This window comes from Lissotriton vulgaris, chromosome 12, assembly GCF_964263255.1.
Source record: "Lissotriton vulgaris chromosome 12, aLisVul1.2, whole genome shotgun sequence".
In the NCBI taxonomy this organism is placed as follows: domain Eukaryota; kingdom Metazoa; phylum Chordata; class Amphibia; order Caudata; family Salamandridae; genus Lissotriton; species Lissotriton vulgaris.
The window spans coordinates 637,084,750-637,103,454 of NC_141700.1; the positions used below are offsets into that span (position 1 = coordinate 637,084,750).

At 44.8% G+C, this 18,705-nt stretch overlaps 1 protein-coding gene across 1 annotated transcript in view; it reads right to left on the reverse strand.

Annotated features, from left to right (window-relative positions):
• Window positions 1-2,952: 2,952 nt before the first annotated feature.
• SPG7 (SPG7 matrix AAA peptidase subunit, paraplegin) overlaps window positions 2,953-18,705 on the reverse strand; it is a 263,297-nt gene continuing 247,544 nt past the window's right edge. Inside the window, exons 15-17 of the mRNA XM_086945796.1 lie at window positions 12,921-13,084; window positions 4,749-4,826; window positions 2,953-3,821 (exon numbers count right to left, since the gene is read on the reverse strand). Of these exons, the coding sequence (XP_086801922.1) occupies window positions 3,609-3,821; window positions 4,749-4,826; window positions 12,921-13,084 (455 nt within the window). The 3' untranslated portion in view covers window positions 2,953-3,608. The remainder of the gene's footprint in view (window positions 3,822-4,748; window positions 4,827-12,920; window positions 13,085-18,705) is intronic.

The following is an 18,705-nucleotide window of genomic DNA, read 5'->3' on the forward strand; positions in this document are numbered from 1 at the left end:
TGTGTTGAATGGCCCAGGTCCATATTTGATGTGCTTGGATGGATAGTTCCGTTGATCATGTTCCACCCTGTTTAAGTAGTGAGTACTTGTTGTTTTGTCAGGAGAACTGATGATCCTGCGATCCTTGAGAGGAAGGATTTTAGGGCGAGCAAAATGCTTTCAGGAAGTTAATTTGAGGGGGCATAACAGGTTTCCCACTCTCCAGGCTCAACAATGTGAAGGCTAAAAACTGAACAAGTTCGCCAATGTCAAGCAAGGTTCTGAGATCAAGGGTGAAAGCAATCTACCCCAGAGCATAACTGAAGAGGTGCCAAGGACAGCATGTCCTGACTGAATAATGTGGGCACCTTACCTGACATTGGAGAAGTGGTTCCAGGAGACCTGTTACACCCACTCGGATGAACTTCTTGTACCCCTGGTACCTTGCTAGGACACCTGAACCCAGCATTTTTTATCGGGATACTCCCGCTCCTCCCCGGGGGAGCCACTCCTCCAGCCCACCATGAGGCTTGGTGGATTTGTCCTTCTACAGATGGCCGTACTCTTGTGGATGTTAGCCGGTGACTGCTGCCCCAGGTTGTGGATTCTCAATCACTGACAGAATCCCCCCATACCTACGAAAAGCCTTCAGGCAGCTATCACCCAACGTTGTATTGTTTGTGTCCTGATGATTATCTCCAGTCATGAAGGTCGAAATACCATCAACTTGCACAAGGTAAATTTAGACTTTGAACTATGACATGATTTCTTTTAAGCTCGTCCATAAATGTATTGATTCGCCCAACTTCTTTTTGAATACTTGTCCAATGCAATGTAGTACTCTATTTCTTCCGCCTGATTCACTTGCGCCGTTTTAATATTTCTTCACAAACACAAAGTGTTCACGTTTTCTCTTAATACACAACGTTAAAGCACGGTTGAAGCTAAATTGTGACTTGTATGTTTTTGCTGACAATATAATTGCATTCAATTGTGTTCCTGGGACTATGTGTCATTATTTAATGCATGTATTGTAATTAAGCCTCCCTGTTTTCCGTTTTTACTGATTTTTTACAGGTATACACAGAAAACCATTTATTTCTTGCCTGTATTTATTTTTAAATGTGGATAAAAACGGAAAATGGGTGCCTTTTGAGTGATTATAAATACACTTTGCCAGGCCAATAACTGTGTGGATTGATAGGTCGGGGAGTTAAAAAAGAAAGGATTTTTAGTAAAGAGGCTTAAACAGCAGTAGATATGCACAAGGCAGATACCGAAATGTGCATATTTTCATATAAGTGCATGCATTTATCATATGCGGGTGCTCATATCACTGAAACCTGGCAGGCATTCAAGAATGACTGCATATTTATTGGTTAAATAAATGTGGAAATATACCAGCTTCAGCTTTTTTTTTCACATGACCCATAATAAATATGGATAAATGCAGATAAAGTTGACAAAAAATAAATATGGATAAACACAGACAGAAATGTCAAAAAAATAAATACCAAAAAACCGGGAGCCCTAATTGTAATTATTTTACTCCTTGAATCACATACCCTCATTGATTCCATTGAGACATTGTCGCATGTTATTGGAATTTACCCGTATCTCTACTGGGACTACGGGTGTCTCCTGTGGTTGTTAATAATTATTAATATTTAAAAGCAGCATTTCCCGCCTGTCAAAAAGGGTTATTTTGGCAAGTTTGCCAGCAGCTTTTTAGGCTACTACCTTCAAGTTGCACATGGTATGCCTGAAGCCATGTCTCACAGGCCCACTCTATGGATGGCACAATTAATGACGCGGTCCACAGGTGGCATTCAACTTCCAAGCCCTGTGTACATTTCTACACTATATAGCAGGGAGTTCTAGGCAAGTTACAAGTCAATCAGGGAATAAGCCGAGATTGCCGAGCCCATTGCTGTGCAGGATCAAGATCTGAACCAGGGAGGAACTAAGGCTTAACAGACTGACTCCTTCAGACGGTCTGTCTTTTGACTATGAGCATAGAATCACCTGGATAGCTTATGTGAAGATGGCTTTTGCCTCTCTAGGGAGAGCCAACATATTTTCTAATCCCCACTTACTGTCGCCCCCTAGAACTGAAAGGAATAAAGGTTTAGTTCTTTGAACTGGCTTTGCTAACCAAAGAACAGGCTGAGTTAATGAAACCCTCGGTGAGGGTACACATGTCTTTAAAGACTATCCAGGGTATGGAACCTAATCTAGGGAATGTACTGAACATGCGTGATAGATTTGTATTGGCCAGGTTCAGATTTAATTTGTTACACCATCTCCTGGCCTAACTGGGCGGATCGACCCAACCAGGTCTTGTGTTGCCTTGTGGCTGCGACAATAGGTCTCCACAAGACACTCTACATTTTGTCATGTTTTGTAACTATTTTAGTAGGCCTAGAAAGCAGTTAATGGTCCCCTTATTGAAATCTTTGAATGTTTCTCAAGTCCGTCCTGCGCTCATGTACCTGCAGATGCTCCCTAATGGGCATTTTATTTGCTGTTTCCTGTTTTTATAAGAACTGCATGGAGGGCTAGGTGTTCTAGACCCGACTGATTTATGTATCATTGCAAGCGCGGGTGTTTTTATCTGTTTTTATTGTTATTTTTGGTATTCATTTTAATTACTTGTATTTCATACATATGAGATACATAAGTATGCATTTCATGTGGAGTGATTTGTGCTCTTTTTTGGTTATTTTTTTTTGTCCACCAAATAAATATTTTATGATGATACTATCTTCAGTGAAAGGATATGCATGCAAAATGTTAAAAGATACTATTTCAGTCTCCTGACTGTAAGCCTTTTAGACTACTGACACTGCACAACTTGACTCCGGACTCCCTAAATTGAAGAGTCTAAATTGGAACTCTAGCCTGGAAAGAGGTTGGGAAGAAACAATTTATGCATGTAGGAAAAGCATAATGATTATTAATGACAACAAAATCTTTTAAAGAATAGGTCTTTATGACAATATTTGAGTTCAGAAAATCATTTCCAAAGGCCATGTCTGAGCTTTCCTGCCAAGGCCACATTGCTGGTAATGGTCAACCTTGTTCTAAAACACTAACACCAGTTACAATTTTATAATTGAAACAGAAAGCATGGTGCGGCTGTTATTCTGGCATATACAGGGCATGCTTTCGCCAACACATTAGCACACCCTGCTACAGCATAGTTTTGTGCCATATGTGCGTGGTGGTTTATACCCATTGTACGTCTTTAGAACTGAAGGTGAGGTGAGCAAATGCAGATCAAGGCTCTTGTAAAACGGAAAGACTAAAAACACATCCTAGTGAAACGTTATAAGGGAGGCAATTCCTACAGTTTGTTCACCAATTTTAGTGTTGGATTTTATGAATGGCACTTATCATTTACACCAGTCTATTCATGTCAGTGTTTTAAGTCGCATAAAAAATCCAACCTCTGAATGCAGCAATGTTTGCCCGAATAGTAGAACAAAGTGTGGTGAAATACCACAGACTCCTGTCGCTTTCCCCACAATCAAGTGAATGTGCATCTGTAACAGCACAGTGAAGGGAAAGAACTGTAGAGAGCAATGAGGATAAGGAATGAAGACATCTCCATCAAGTGCCAGACAACTTCATACAAGTCTTAGGATGGGTTCCTCTTCATCTTCTTCTCGAGATTTTCGCTTCCTGGGCGGCTCCTCATCTCCTGTGTCTTGTTTGTCCTTTTCCGCATCGATCCAGCTCTGGGGAGCAATCATTTTTTTGGGGCCAAATGGATGTGGCCCAATCAGTTCTTCAATGTCATTGTAACTGATAACCTCTTTCTCCAACAGAAGATTGGCCAGCTGAAAGTTACAAAAAAAAAACATTGTTGGGGTTATTTGGATGCTGCAAACACTGTCAAAAACTGTTAGCTTTTGTCATATTAGAGAGATTCTTCTAACTTTAGATGAAGTTTTTTATTTCTCTCAATTTTAAACTATCTTCTTTATTCCACTTGCTATAAACTTTCAGTATGGGACGTACCATGCCCATTTGTCCTTTGCCTCCTACTTGTTCTTTGCTCTCTGTTCACATAATAACCCTGCAAACCCTATAGGCCATGATGTACATTACAAAAACAAAAGGAGACCCAATATTTATTGTCTGGTGTAAGGTCACCACTTCTTAGTTTGAAGGCATAACAGTGGAGGTGGAGGCTGCCATATCTACTAAAGCATGCCTGTGTCACAATGAAACAATCATGCTGTAACACAGCAAGAATTTCCTGGATGAACCCAGGCTTCACATTGAATGTAATCGGCATGCAATGTGAAGGACGGGTGTTATGTGGCAACCCACACTACTATGTCATACCTCACCTTACAAGTTATTGCTCCTATAGCTTCAGTCACAATTTCACAATCATAGCAGTTTCTATGTAACCTTTATTCAAATCAGTACTTTCTACCTCAAAGCATTTCCCTGCTCAAAAGAGAACTGCAGATGGCCCAATGTCCACAAGGTCCTCTGTAATGTCTCTCAGACTCAGGTGAAACAGCAGTTCCCAGAGATATATGTTTCAAAATCTAGATATCCCTGTGGGATTTTGAACAGGGTTTCCAGATTTCCTGCACATCTGTCTGTTATATAGCATGTAAAGCAGAATGGCTAGTTTGGATGAGACAAGATGCCTACTCAAACCTGGACATTTAATTTAGTAAATGCCCTCAGCTTTTTTGGTCCTCTACATATAGTCCATTCAGTAACCTATTAACAATGCCGGCTCATACCGAGTGCAATTTGTCCCTGTTGTCCAGTAGTAGCTTTTCTGTCCGCCTGTAAGCTTGTGCAATTAAAAGCTTAGCTTCCTGAGGAAAGAAACAAAACACAGGAAGTTAGTGTGGAGGAAGAATAAAAGTATGCTGAAGGCATGTTGAATGAAGCATGTATTCACCATAAAATGCTGCACTGAAATATTTCACTCTTGCTGCACACACCAAATATTCATCTTAGCCAAAATGTATTAAGAGTCACATTTTTCAGAAGCTTCTCAGACTTAAACACTTTCCCTAGATTTAAGGAGAAAGTCTCACTCCGCATAGGTAAAAAAGAGTAATCTACTCATGGTAGCAGTTCTTGATTTATTAATAATTCAGTCTCTTCAGCACTATAATGGAAAGACCTTAGCAAGGATGGTAATGAGCTGTCAGCAGTGAAGAAGACTGTGACAAAGAGGCTCTATCCACTACCAGACTCGACCTGTCAACTAGATAGCCCCAGTCCTCTTTTCTTCTATCAAGAGGGGTATTACTTACGGCCAATGCAAGATGAGGAAAGCTGATGGTTAATGGATATCAGGCTAATGATATGGGAATTACTACAATTAATAACTTGTACCTATTCTTGTATCCCAGTGTCATCAATCCTACAAATCGGAAAATGCCAAATCATGACTTATGACAGGTAGAAAATGGCTCTACTATCAGAGAGGTTAACCACAAATATCTTATCCAAACAGCAACAGAACTGCTTTTAAAGAGTAAAGTCAACAAAAAGCATGAGGAGTAGCCTACTCTTTCGGATATGAGCTAAGTGGAACTTGCATCTGAGAAGCAACAGAAGCTGACTCTGCCCTGGCTGTATGCCCACAGAGAGAGATACATAGCTGTGAGCAGGGAAGCCTACGGATATATTTTAAACTAAATGTTCTGCTTTGGAGGCCTCATAGGACTCCTTTCTAGGCTCCAAACCATTTCATTTTTAAATCACAAATACAATATCAGTTATTCTCAAGGACTCTACCTCCGATGCCAATGTAGGAGGCTGGCTTAGTATATGGTGCATACTTAAAGGAGCAATGCACCTTGCACTAATCTAGGCAACCCTTAAGGTGATTCTAATGGTCTTTGATAACCTCAGTCTCTGAAAGTGGTAGCGGTAGAGGGCAGTCTTCAGGCTTATCTTAAAGGAGTGTAAAGCAGCTTGTTTTTACCACATTTAATCAATAGTATAGATTAGATAAGAAAGAACCACAAAGTGTTTATAACAATAAGTATTTATGACACATTAAAATCACTATCACACTGGTTTATCTCCTAGTAGGAGATAACAACAATACACATGAAAATACTTACGAGAAATCAGGAAGTAGCCCAAATATACACTGGTCTCCAGGGGGAGACCAAACCATATACTAAAGAAGAGGAATGCAAACTACAAAGAAGAATGAGACTTGGACCAAAGGACTCAGAGGAGCTAGGAAAACAAGGTACCAGCCAAGGCAGGTACCCAGGAACTCCACGGAGGGTGGGTGCTGAGTAGAAACACAGCTGTGTACCTAATGGAAGTCTATGGAGAAGTTGCGGTTCAGTTTTAAAGAAAAAGGACCCTTCCCAGAGGACCTCGAAGAAAACCTTTGGCGGATGGAAGGCTGGAGAGACACCTCACCTGTAGCTGCCCCATGAACCAGTTTCCCTGCACCAGGGAAGCCAAGTGTATGGAGGTGAAGTGACGTCAGAACCTCCAGTAGATGACAATGAACAACTTGGGAAGAAAGGGCTCTGGAGAAGTCTCTGAAGATGTCTGGTGGAATCCAAGGATGGATTCTTGAAGAGGAGAACCTGCAAGCAGAGGGGACAGAGTCTATGTCACTCAGAGGTGACCAGGAGGCATGGAAGCCCAATGAACACCCTTGGCAGGGAGCTCAGGAGAGTTGTCGAGGATTTGTTGCTGCAGCTGTGGGAACCAAGCGACGCTGAGGAAGACCAGGCACATTACACGAGCTGTCCCAAGTTAGATGTTGGTGTCTAGGTGGTCGGTGTCCGGTGGGAGCACCAACAAGCTCTGGAGGCCCAACTGGTGTGGAAGACGACAAGATGCAATCGTTGGGACGAGCAAGGTCCAAAGGACTCACCACGTGCAGGAGAGTCAGAGCAGGCCCTAAGCAAACAGGTGAACCCCCAAAGCAGCAGAAGACCCTCGAGAGGACCCCTAGGCCGAAGACACAGGAGTCACAAGAGGACCTCAGGCAGCTTGCCAAAGATAGAGGCCCACGGTGCACGGAGTGTAGTGAGGACGCTGATCTTTGAGGGGTGAAGTGCTGGAGCTTCTGATAGCCCGAAGATCTCTGGAGTGCAGAGCCAACAAGTCGCCGTGGTGCACAGGCGTATGATCCCAGCGGCTTTGATGAAGGATACTATAGTCCAGATTGCAGGGAAGATAGGTCAGGCCTCTGGAGAGCTGTAGAACCAACACCTGTGTTGGCCTCAAGAAGTCCGTAGGACAACAGGAGCAGCAGGCCGGTCAGCTTCGTTGCAGTGCCTGCAGGTGCACAGGAGTGACTCCTTCACTACAAGGGAGATATCTTCGGATGCCCTTGATGGCCACAGGACTTCTGGAGAACCCGAGCGAAATACAGACACAGACGAGGCAGAATACTTGATGAACAGCAAGAACAGGAGCAGCAGGAGTCTTCCTTGATGCAGTCTCAGTTCCAATCGAAGTCCAATGAAGCCTAAGTGTCCAGAAAGTCAGTGTTCTTGGTTTCAGAGGGGAGTCCTGTTACACAACAAATCTGACACCGATCCCATGGGGAGCCTTTAAATACCCAAGGAAAGGGTTCAGGGTTCCTGAACTGGCTCAAACTGGAGAATGCAAGGAGGGCATCAAATGTGCCCTTCAATGCAGTCTGGTGGCGCTGGAAGGCGAGCCCACCCCAGTTCAATACACCAAGTCCTGTCTGGGAGGTGGCCACACCTCCCTGTGACAGGAAGCCCATTGTTCTACCTTCTCCTGCTCAAGCTCAGCTCAGCAGCAGGAGGGCAGAACAGTGTCTGTGATCGGCAGCAGCACTAGCTTGCTGGCAGACCTTGAAAATGTGTAAAGAGGGAGTACGGGGAGCTCCCCTAAAGGACCCATCAGTACATTGGATCATACCTCCAACACCGGCATCATTGTTGGGGGTTGATTCCAATATGTTTGATACTAAACATGACAAGGCTCGATGGAGCCATAATATAGTTAGACATCTCGTAATGACTGATGTCCACTATATGTCTTAAAATGGTTATTGCACTTACAAAGCCTCGAGAATCGGTCTGGGGTTTGTAGGGGTATCCTGCTCATGCAGGGGATCCCTCACACTTATAACCAATCACCCTGCCCTCAGGACTGAAAGGCCTCCCATAGGGGTGACTTATAGATTTTAAGTGTAGTGACCTCAGATATAAGACAAAGTATATCTGTTGTGAGAGGTGCAAACACCGCCTCACACAGGCTGCAGTGGCAGACCTGTAGTCCGAGTTTAAGTGGACTCCCAGGGGTGGCACAATACATGCTGCAGCCCATGGAAGACCCCTGGTGTACCTATGCCCTGGGTACCCAAAAACCATAAACTAGGGACTTGTAAGGGTACACCAGTGGCCAAGTGTGGAGGTACAAAAGTACTTACCAAAACCATTTTGGGAGAGAGCGCACAGATACTAGGGTTCTGATTAGCAGGATCCTAGCAAACTACAGTCAAAACACTGACACCAGCAAAAAGTGGAGGTAACCATGAAAGGAGATCCTACAGCCAGTAATTCTCCAAACTGGGTCTATTCCTAATTAGAACTGCAGGTAAATACACTGCATTTGTTCATCACAGACCTGAAACAAATTAGGGAAGATATCAATATCCCCAGGCTTCTGACTGAGTAACCTACAGACGATATTGCAGCAAGGTAATCTATCGCCTACTAATGTACCTCCCTTTACCGCATCGCAAAGAACTCTCTTATTTAGTCAGCAAATATTCACTCTTAAAGCTATCAATTTCTAAATCGGAATTGGTTACAAAGATTTACAATAAGGTTTTAAATTTCATCAGACCATTGATAATACCATTCAGAATTGGGATGTTAATGCTCGAGAACAAGCTAAGAGTAACCAGAAATTGAGACCAAACTCCAACCTTACAGTTTGAACATTCCGACTTTTTGGGAAGCCCAAAGGGGTCTTTAAAACAAAGGCTTTCCAGGGTCTCCCATTTGACTTACAAGTCAATAGTAAGTTAACTGGCTCCATAAATTATTTGCAGAATTCATTTACCTAATATTGCTCTTTTTAAGGGCTCCACTGACAAGCCTCTAAAACGGGAATCAAACCATTTCAGGGTATTGACAGTTGCAAGAAGTGAGGTTCCCAGATTTGCTGAATGGTTATCACATTTTATATTGCTTGCAAATGTAAGACACCGTTATCTATAATCACTAAACTGCTCCAAAGGAATACTATTTAGGTGCCAATTCAATTTCTTAGGCCACTTGCAGAAAGCCAAAGTCTTAGCTATTCAATGTTGAGAATAACTTTATTGGATCTGCAATATGAATGAAAAGCAGAACATGTATGCTACCAATTGGAGTGTAGTGCATTATAACGAAGTCTGCGTACATACCCCCTTTTTATAGTGAAATCATTTGCGGTTTCCGATACTGTTGGGAGATCAGCAGTAAAAATAAGAGCTGCTAAAACACACCCCTGCACCCAAGACTATTTTCCACCTGAACTTTTTCTTAAAGCCCGTACAGCATTTAAATCAACCAAGACCCAATTGCTAGATTTTTTTCTTGTAAGATAAACAGCAAGTTGTGAGGGATTTTCCATCTGCCAAATTTTTCCCAGAGGGTACTACAATCAACTCTGTCAAAAGTGACCCGAAAGTCAACAAAACAGCAACAGAATTTGCCCACAGTTGATACTGAGCTCCTTGCCACTGCTACCGTACACTGATCAACCAGACACCACTGTAAAATCTGGTTGGGGAAGGGAGAGGGATCTGCAGTCGACCCAACCCTGGTCCGTGAGCCACCACTGCAATTGTTATGCAGTGCCCTCCAAGATCTGGATGTAATTGGACAGATTCCCCTGTTGCTGCGCACACTGGAACTTCAGGTCCCACTGCAGAGCCTGCATATGCCATCTGGCATGATCGACCAGCAGGGTACAGGTGTCCATGAGACCCAGCAGCCTGACCGAAACTTGGGATAGAGGCTGAAAGATCAGAATCATAGCCCAAATATCCTGGACTTGCTGTTCGGGAGGATAAACCAGAAACTGAGTTGTGTCCAGAACCGCTCTGATGAAGAGGAGCTTCTGAAAGGGAATCAGGTGTGACGTAGGCATGTTGATGAAGAATCCCAGCTAATGCAAGAGGTCGGCCACAGTCTGGAGGTGGAAGACAACTGTCTGGGGCGAGCCTGCCTATAACAGCCAGTCATCAAGATAGGAGAAGACTTAAACCCCTGATCTGCACAGATGAGCTGCGACCATCTCCATCACTTTAGTGAACACCCGAGGGCCGCTGGTAAGGCCAAAGGGGAGCATGGTGAACTGAAAATGCTTGTGGCCTACCGTGAACCATAGGCAATGCCAGTGGGATGGCAGGACGGGGATGTGAAAATAGGCGTCCTGCAAGTCAAACGCTACCATCCAGTCTTCCGGGTCGAGGGCAGACAGGACCTGAGCAAGTGTCAACATTTTGAACTTCTCCTTCTGGAGGAAGCGGTTGATCTCCCTGAGATCCAAAATAGGACGCAGGCCCTTGTCCTTCTTGGGCACCAGAAAGTAGTAGGAGTAACAACCACGACCTACTTCTGAGACGGGAACGCGCTCAATGGCTCCCTTAGGCAAGAAAGCCGCAATTTCCTGTTGGAGAAGTGACAGATGATCCTCCGACATGCGGTGGTATTGCGGTGGCATGGCTGGAGGGGTAGTCTCGAAGGGGAGTGAGTAGACTCTTTGGAAGATCTGCAAAACCCACCTGTCGAACATGATGGTGCACCAGTGGGGGAGATGATTGCGGATCCTGCTGGGCACTGGCATTCGATGGGCCTGAAATGTCGGACTAGGAAGGTTTAGAGGCTGATGCAGAGCGGGGGTTTGTGGACTGGACTGGCCTGCCCGTTGACCCGTTGCCCCCTGATCCGCAACGGCGGTTTCCACTTCCATGCAAAGTTTGGGCAGCTTGCTATGGTCCGTGGCCCTGGGCCGAACGTAGTGGGGCGCCCCTTCCATAGCCGCGAAAGGAGCGAAAAGCAGACTGTGCTGAACAGCTGGAGCGGCCCATGGACTTGGCCGTAGCCATGAGCCCTTGAAACGCTCTAAAGTGTTGTCTGCTTTGTCACCAAAAAGGCGACGGACATCAAAGGACATGTCCATGAGGGTGTTCTGGACATCACCCGAAAAACCAGCGGACCTTATCCAGGCGTAGCGTCTGAGGGCTACTGATGTGGAAATCGTTCTGCCCAGAGAGTCCGCGCTGTCCAGCCCACAACGGATAGCAAACTTTGCTGCATCCCTCCCATGGGCAACAGCCTGGGAGAGCACTGTCCGGCCCTCCGCCGGACACTGGGGCAGCGCCTGCACAACTGTATCCCATACAGAGTGGGAATAAGGGCCCAAAAGACATGCAGTATTTATCAACCACAGTTCTAAGCTGGCGGAAGAAAAAAGTTTCTTTCTAAAGTGGTCCAGCTTTATGGATTCCCGTTCCGGCGGAGCAGTAGGGTACGCGCTTTTGGAAACAGAGGCTTGGACCACTAAGCTCTCAGGGGTGGGATGTTGGGAGAGGACTGGGGGGTTGACTGGAGTCGGGCGCGGCTGCGGTAACGTTGGAAGTGTCATGACGTCAACCGGTGTCGATCCGGACCCAGGCCTGGGTCTAACGGGGGCCGTCGGCGCAGTGGCCGAAGCCAGCGGTGGAGAAGGCAGAGACCCCCCAGCCAAGTCCGCGGGGCCCGAAGGAGCACGATGGCGGGATGAGCTTGCCACCCAAAGATGGCATGCATCGCCTCGCAGAACGTACGAAGCTGAGCAGGAGTCCCACTGGGTCCCGGATAGGGAGGGTAGCCCGGAGTCGACTCTTCAAGCTCCGTACGCAAAGCCACGGAAGGGGCACCGCCCATGTCTCTGTGTCGGTCGGCCGACCGCCGAGGTGAAGGCGAAGAGTGATGCTGCTTCTTTGCCTTCTTCTGGCACTTTGACTTACCTGACCCAGAGTGCGAAGACTTTGATGAATTCAAAGAATGATTATGATGGCTCCGCGGCCGATCCCTCGACCTCCCTCTGAACCGGGACCTCGAACGGCGCATGACGTGGGGTAATGGTCGCGCTACAGGCTAAATAGGCACATGCGGTGCGGATCCATTACCGACATCAGGCGGTGACAGGAATCGCAGGCCTTAAAACCAGGCACCCCTAATGAGCACCAGAAGTTGAAGACTCAAAAAGATGTCGACAAAAGTCACTCAAAAAAGTTGTGAAAAAATGACTGAGGTACCGATCTCTCCGGATCTGCGCTGGCTGGCGCTGAAAAAGAACTGACGTCAGCGCGGGAGCAGTGCCCAAGTAATTCCAGCGACGTCATCCCGGCGACCACAACGCCGATGACCGACGCGGAGCCGACCGACGCCACATTCCGACGTGCATGGGTACTGCTGACGAAAACTTTCTGGATCCAGTCTGACGCCTGGGGAATATTCAAAGGTAAGGAATCTATAACTAACGTGTTTCTTTCAGATTAACAGTAACAGTCACTCGCATGCACCCTGACATACCTGGGAGATTTAAAGTGTTAGAAAATACATGCACCACACAGAAACAGGAATATCCTCATTTCATCAAAGATCAACAATCCCTATTCTCCACAAGTAAGCCCAGTCCATTTTTCCCTAAGTATGTGATAGAGGCAGCAAAGATATTTCAACTATTCTGAATAGGAGCACACTATTTGTAGGGATCAATGTTACATCAGAATTAGCCAAAATACACATTCCAAAAGTGATGAATTCTATAGGTTCCCACTGACCATGTTTGTGATGGTCAAGAAAAAGAATTGAAAGTAAAAGGTTCAATAAGCTACATAACCTAAAAGACACAGCTTGCCAGACATCAGCATTAAACAGATATAGGTTGATACTACCTACATGATCCATTAGTTCTTGCAGACCCTGACTGAAGGGACGGCGTCCAATTCCAGAAACCGTCTCAGAGTCTGGATAGGATACATGCCCAATGCTGGGCACCATCCCGTACTGCTTCACCATGGAATAAGCCACCTTAGTTACCTTCCGGAGGTCATCTTGTGCACCTGAAAGCAGAAAGAAAAAGGTTAGGCAAACAATCAAAAAAGTTGCTGCCTATATTTTCCAACATAGTCAAGTAATAATATTCCAATGGGACCCTGCTCAACTGGAGGATATGTGCTTAGTTCCCAAAGAACGGAAAAGGAAAGACTGCTTACATGTAAAACTAGTTCTCCATTATCTGTATAATCTCTGAATCCATAAACACATTTTAGTATCTTAGAGCATACGGAAATCCCAGGAAAGCCATTTAAAGTGAAAGCAAGCCCACAAGAGGCAACATTTTCTACTATTGTTTTCAGTTTCAAAAATGATTTCCAATTAGCCAAATTAAAACATTCTAAGTTTTTCTAAGAACACTACTGTACTACCTCTAATTAAAAACCCCAAACTAACGAAATTGTAGCCACTAATATGCTGGGTACACACAGCTCCAAATTAAAGGACTACAGCTTTAAGAACTCCAGAGCCAGGCAAACGTCCTAGCATGCACTGTAGGGTCTGTGAGGAAGTTTGTTTTCAAAGACACAAGAAAATGTCTAATGTAGCCATAGTGCTGTTGCCAACCAGAGAGGTGGCAGGGTTCTTTATGGATTCAGAGAGAATAGCCATGATAGAGAACTAGGATTACAGGTAAGCAACTTTGCCTTCTCCAGCATGGGATTCTCTCTGATATCCTTAAATATTCTGAATAGAGTAGCAAGCTTTAAGAAGCCTCCTCCAGGAGGAGGATTTGAAAGTTGGCAGCAAGGAGACATGAACCATTAGAAAGCAAATAAATTGTACAAAGAGGCTTGACGGAATCAGTTCTGGAGTCGGAGTCTATACAGTAATGTATGAATTGACCTCCATGTAGCTGATGTTACAAATTATTTGAATAGGCACATTCTGCATGAGAACAATAGTAGCTACTTCACTCTCCTCAGAGAAAGTGCTAGCCATCTTACGATAACAAGTAATGATGCTACAAACTATATAGCTGTGCGGACTGTGGCATAGTTTATAAAGATCGATTTGGATGGACTGACCGATTCAATATTATCTAGGTAACAATACAGAGCTCTCTTTATAGCCAAGGTATGGAGTAACCAATCTGCAAGAGAGGAATGGTCTGGAAAGAACATAGGAAGAGAGAATAGCTGCATAATATGTGAGTCTTAAATTACTTTAAGTAAAAAGGCAGGATGAGACTTTAAGGAAAGTGTTTAAGCGAAAAACCAGCTACAGTTCCTCCAAACAGAGAGCTCACCCTTTTGACCGATGTTATAGCTACAAAAAGGTAACTTTTAATTAAATATATTAGAGATCTGCCTTGTGCACTGGTTCAAAAGGATAAACGATCAATTTAGAAAGCACAATGTTGAGCTCCCAGGCAGAATAGTCTCTTTATCAGTGGAAAAACTTCCTGAACCCTGCTTCAAAATCTTTTGTTACAGCCCTAGTGAAATGGATGTCTGGTTAGGACTTTTACGATAAACAGTGATTATAGAGAAATGCACCTTTATGGAAGAGAAATGAAAGACGGACTTAGTCAAGTAAAGAAGATATGATAGTGACATCTCTTCCTGACAGATTCTCAGGCCTACCCGCATCTTGAGACACCATATGCAGAACGTCTTCCATTTTAAAGCATGGCAGCAATGGTCTCTTCGCTTCAACATTTGAATCCAATCATCAGGAAGATTCAAGTGTCCACATCTAAGATTAATGATTGAAGGCTGGGGTGGAACATCCTGGAAAGTAGGATATGTTTGAGGAGAATTCTCATGTACGTTTGAAACAACAGGTGAAGCAGATCCAGGTATCACTATTGCCTCAGCCAATCTGGTGTATCAGTATCATTTTATTTCTCATTGCAAAATGTTCTTGATAATCTTGGGAAGCAGTGTTATGGGCAGAAAGGCATAAGCGAATGTCTTTGCCCAGGCTACCAAAAGGGCATGCCCCATGATCTGGGCTTTGAGAACCTGGATGCAAAAACATGGCATTTCATGTTTGCTACTGTGGCAAACCGATCTATTTCTAGAGTGCCTCAGTCCAGGAGATGTTTTCAAGTACGGCATTGCTAACAAATATCTAGCACCCATTAGTATTGTTCCAGCAGATGTCTGCTGAGTTTGTCTGCCTTTAAACTCTTTAGGTCCAGACGATTTATACCCATCAGTGAGATTTTGTTTGCTAATCACCAGTGGCAGATCTGTAGCGCATCACTTGACAACACCATGGATCTCCTACCCCCTGCTTGTTGATATAATGCATGGTGGTTGCGTTGTCTGTTAGCATGAGCACCTTCTTAATCAATACAGATTGAATAAATGGCTTTTGAGTTAGATGGGCAGGGCTCAATTCCAGCATATGCATATGGTAAAGCTTCTTTGCAGAAGACCTTTAACCCCTTCGCTGCTGGCCCGTTTCCGCCGCTGTGCGGTAAACAAATGAACAGGGGCGGGCCATGACGAACCCCAGCCGTCATCAGCACACGAGCACCGTAGTGCATGACGGCTGGGGTTCGTCATCAGCATACAAGGGGTTAAGCTCAAGTTGAAAGAGTCTCATGTGAGTTTCCCTGGTTTCTAGTGCAGCGTCTGGGTAAACTTAGATGAAGGTTGGAGGATTCTATAAGGGGACAATCAATTTGTGCCTGGAAGACCTGTTTGGGATTCCGTCCCTACAGCATCTGGACTGGCTGTCTTCTGTTCACCTTTAGTTTGAGCATTCATCCAGAGGACAAAAGTGATGACAATGTTTTTTCTTCTTATGTCTCTGTTAGGAAACAGAAAGAGGTCATGTGTGGCAGGACTTTCCTGGTAGTACATATGAGGTGCAAACAAGTCATGCCTGAATGTATGTGAACATCTTTAGAGTTTGTGTGGCAGCCTTTGGGCATAGAAAACTAATATTCGTAAAAGAGAGAAAGAGAGAGATAGAGATAGATATTGCAATATTATTTTCAGAGCTATAAGATGACATTTGTTCCGATAACAATACAGAGGTCTGAAATTGTCCATTCACTGCAAGCTGCATAACTACATGCAATGATTAGAGCTGCTAAGCAATCCGGCCTTCTACAAATTAAGGTTGGACGGAAATACAAATAGTAATATTTTCCTGCATATGTATGCTTCTGTAACCAGAGGCACTGCAAGTTTTGCGGAGCGTGGTCTCCTTCCACTATCAATAGAAAATCTCTGAAGTAGGTATAAAGAGTACAGAGGATTAGGGTGGGGCACAGACAAGGACCGATTACTAAGAAAAAAATGTTAAAGTGCGATCCAACTGCAGGACCACATGATTTTCCAAGGTATGCAGTGACACTTAAATGGCTTTGCATATAAATATAGTTAGGGGTTTCTAAAAACCATACAGTCAAGGCAATCACTATGATGCTGATAACATATGTATATATATGGTAGGGACCAGACTAATCCTAATATTCACCTTGTTTTATATTATGACTGTTGAGATTATTGTAATAATTACCATCATTCGCAAACAAGATTTATGTACAAAAAGTGCCTAATTAAAAACCTTTCATTGTAAAATTACAGACAACTGAGTATTTCTAGGTGCCAGGGTTAGGTTCCATATGCATTAACATAAGCAAAACTACGCCTGCAGATGATAGTTACTCTTACAGGGTTGTCTGTCTCCTAACACTATTAAGCTGAACGAACATAAGTTGTTGCATTGTGGAGTAAGTTACGGTTTGCCTGTTCTCCTTTACGTATAAATCCTCCTGGGGATTAGGAGGTCTACCTGGGTTTGCCCCACTCTAAAAGGGATATAAAACTTTGAGGTATTAAGGTATTATGACTGGAATTATTTATTACGTTACTTGAATATAAATATATATATTACCTACTGACGGTTGCTAGTAGGTAACTAATTAGGATGATGTTTTCAAAGGAAGAGCGTTTTTTCATTTGCCCATAACATTGGCGTTGTTTGATGAATGCTCGCAAAATTTTCAAAACTACTTTCCCACTCACTTCTGCTGCAGTCTTGAACGTTTTGGGGTGATCTGACAAACGGGGGCTGAGGAAAATGGCGGGGGGTTCCAAAATGCGCTTTCCCCATGTTATATTCCAATAGGAACTTTAGACACGCTACAGCCCAAACTACTAAACAAAATTACACCAAATTTGGCAGAAAAGTAGCTGGCGGTCCAGAAAGCAACCTTTTTGTAAATTGGTAAAAATCCTTTCAGTAGTTGCGGAGTTATTTAAAGAAATTTCCGATTGTGTATGTATGGGGACGTGGAGGATCTGCAACCCCTCCCAATCTCATACTGAGATTTGACTGGTTGCCAACACTTCAAACCAGGAAGTGTTGGCAGCCATCTTGGGACCCGGCTTGAGTGGGACAGGTCCTGGGAGCATTTGCATACTAATAGGGGGGTGGCTGGAGGGGGTACAAACTTGTAAAGGCCACGGGGACAACAACCCCACCTCCCCGGGGCTTATTTATTTAAAAACAGGGGGGCTTCATGATCAATTTGAAGCGGGGGCCTCAGGGACCCTCCCAACGACCACCACCTCTCGAGGGCCAAATTATCTTTATAAAGATGGGAGGGTGGGGCTGCTCGGCTCCCCTCCTGGGCTGTTATCAGCCCCAGGAACCGCCACCTCCTCAGGGCAGGCCAAACATAATGAAAGAATGGGTGCCACATGGCCCCCCTCCTGGAGCCATAGGTGGCCCTGGGGGCCGCTACCTTCCAGGGCCAGCTCCTGCTATGTCCTGAGGTGCCCACCCCCTGGACAAAGCAGTTTGCTGTGGCTTGGTGGGAGCTTTACTGCTTCTGCCAAGACACAGCAAATGCTTCACTTCCAGCAAGCAAGAGAACTGAATGCTCTTGCTTGCTGGAAGCAGGGCATAATTGCTTTTAGACACAGGGAGCTGCCTTTCCAGCAGCGCCCTTTCTCTAAAAGCAATGCCGGCTCCAGCAGAAGGTGAGGAGCCCGCAGTGACCGCGGGGGCCTTGAGGCTCCCTCCGCAGTCCCCAATGAAAGTAACTCGGTGCCCTGGGCACCCAGATTAGAGTCTACGCCCAGGGAAATGGGGTCCCCAGGCCAAATTCAGCCCATCGAGGGGGGCCGCGCTGTTCCGAACCCGCAATTTATTTTCTTTGAAAGGCCGGGCGCTTGGGGATGTCCTGGGGAGGGGGCCACTCGGTCCCCTCCCGTAAAAGAAATCGGCCTGGGAAGAGGGCCGCGCAGCCCCCCTCCCCATTTAAAAAGGACCTGGCACCAGGGAATGGTTTCTCAGGGCCCAATTCGGGCCAGGGCAGGGGACCCGACGTCCCCTCTCCCCTAATAAAAGAAAACTTTCACCACCACTCTAAAAACACGCCTCCTGGTGCATTACTAGTTGGGGGATGAAGTCACATTGACCCCTGAGGGTCCTTGGGGCCAACTACCCCTCCTGTAACCTTCAGTAAGTCCCACAAGGTGGGATTGCACCAAAGGTTACAGGCACATTATAAGTAGGAAATAGAATTTAAAAAACCTTAGAAAATCACTGGAGAAAAAAAAAACAAAGTTACAGGACGTTATAGCTAGGCTCAGAAATCACTCATACAAAACCAGTGAAAATCAGCACCTATAGTTACCTGAGCTAACTATAACTT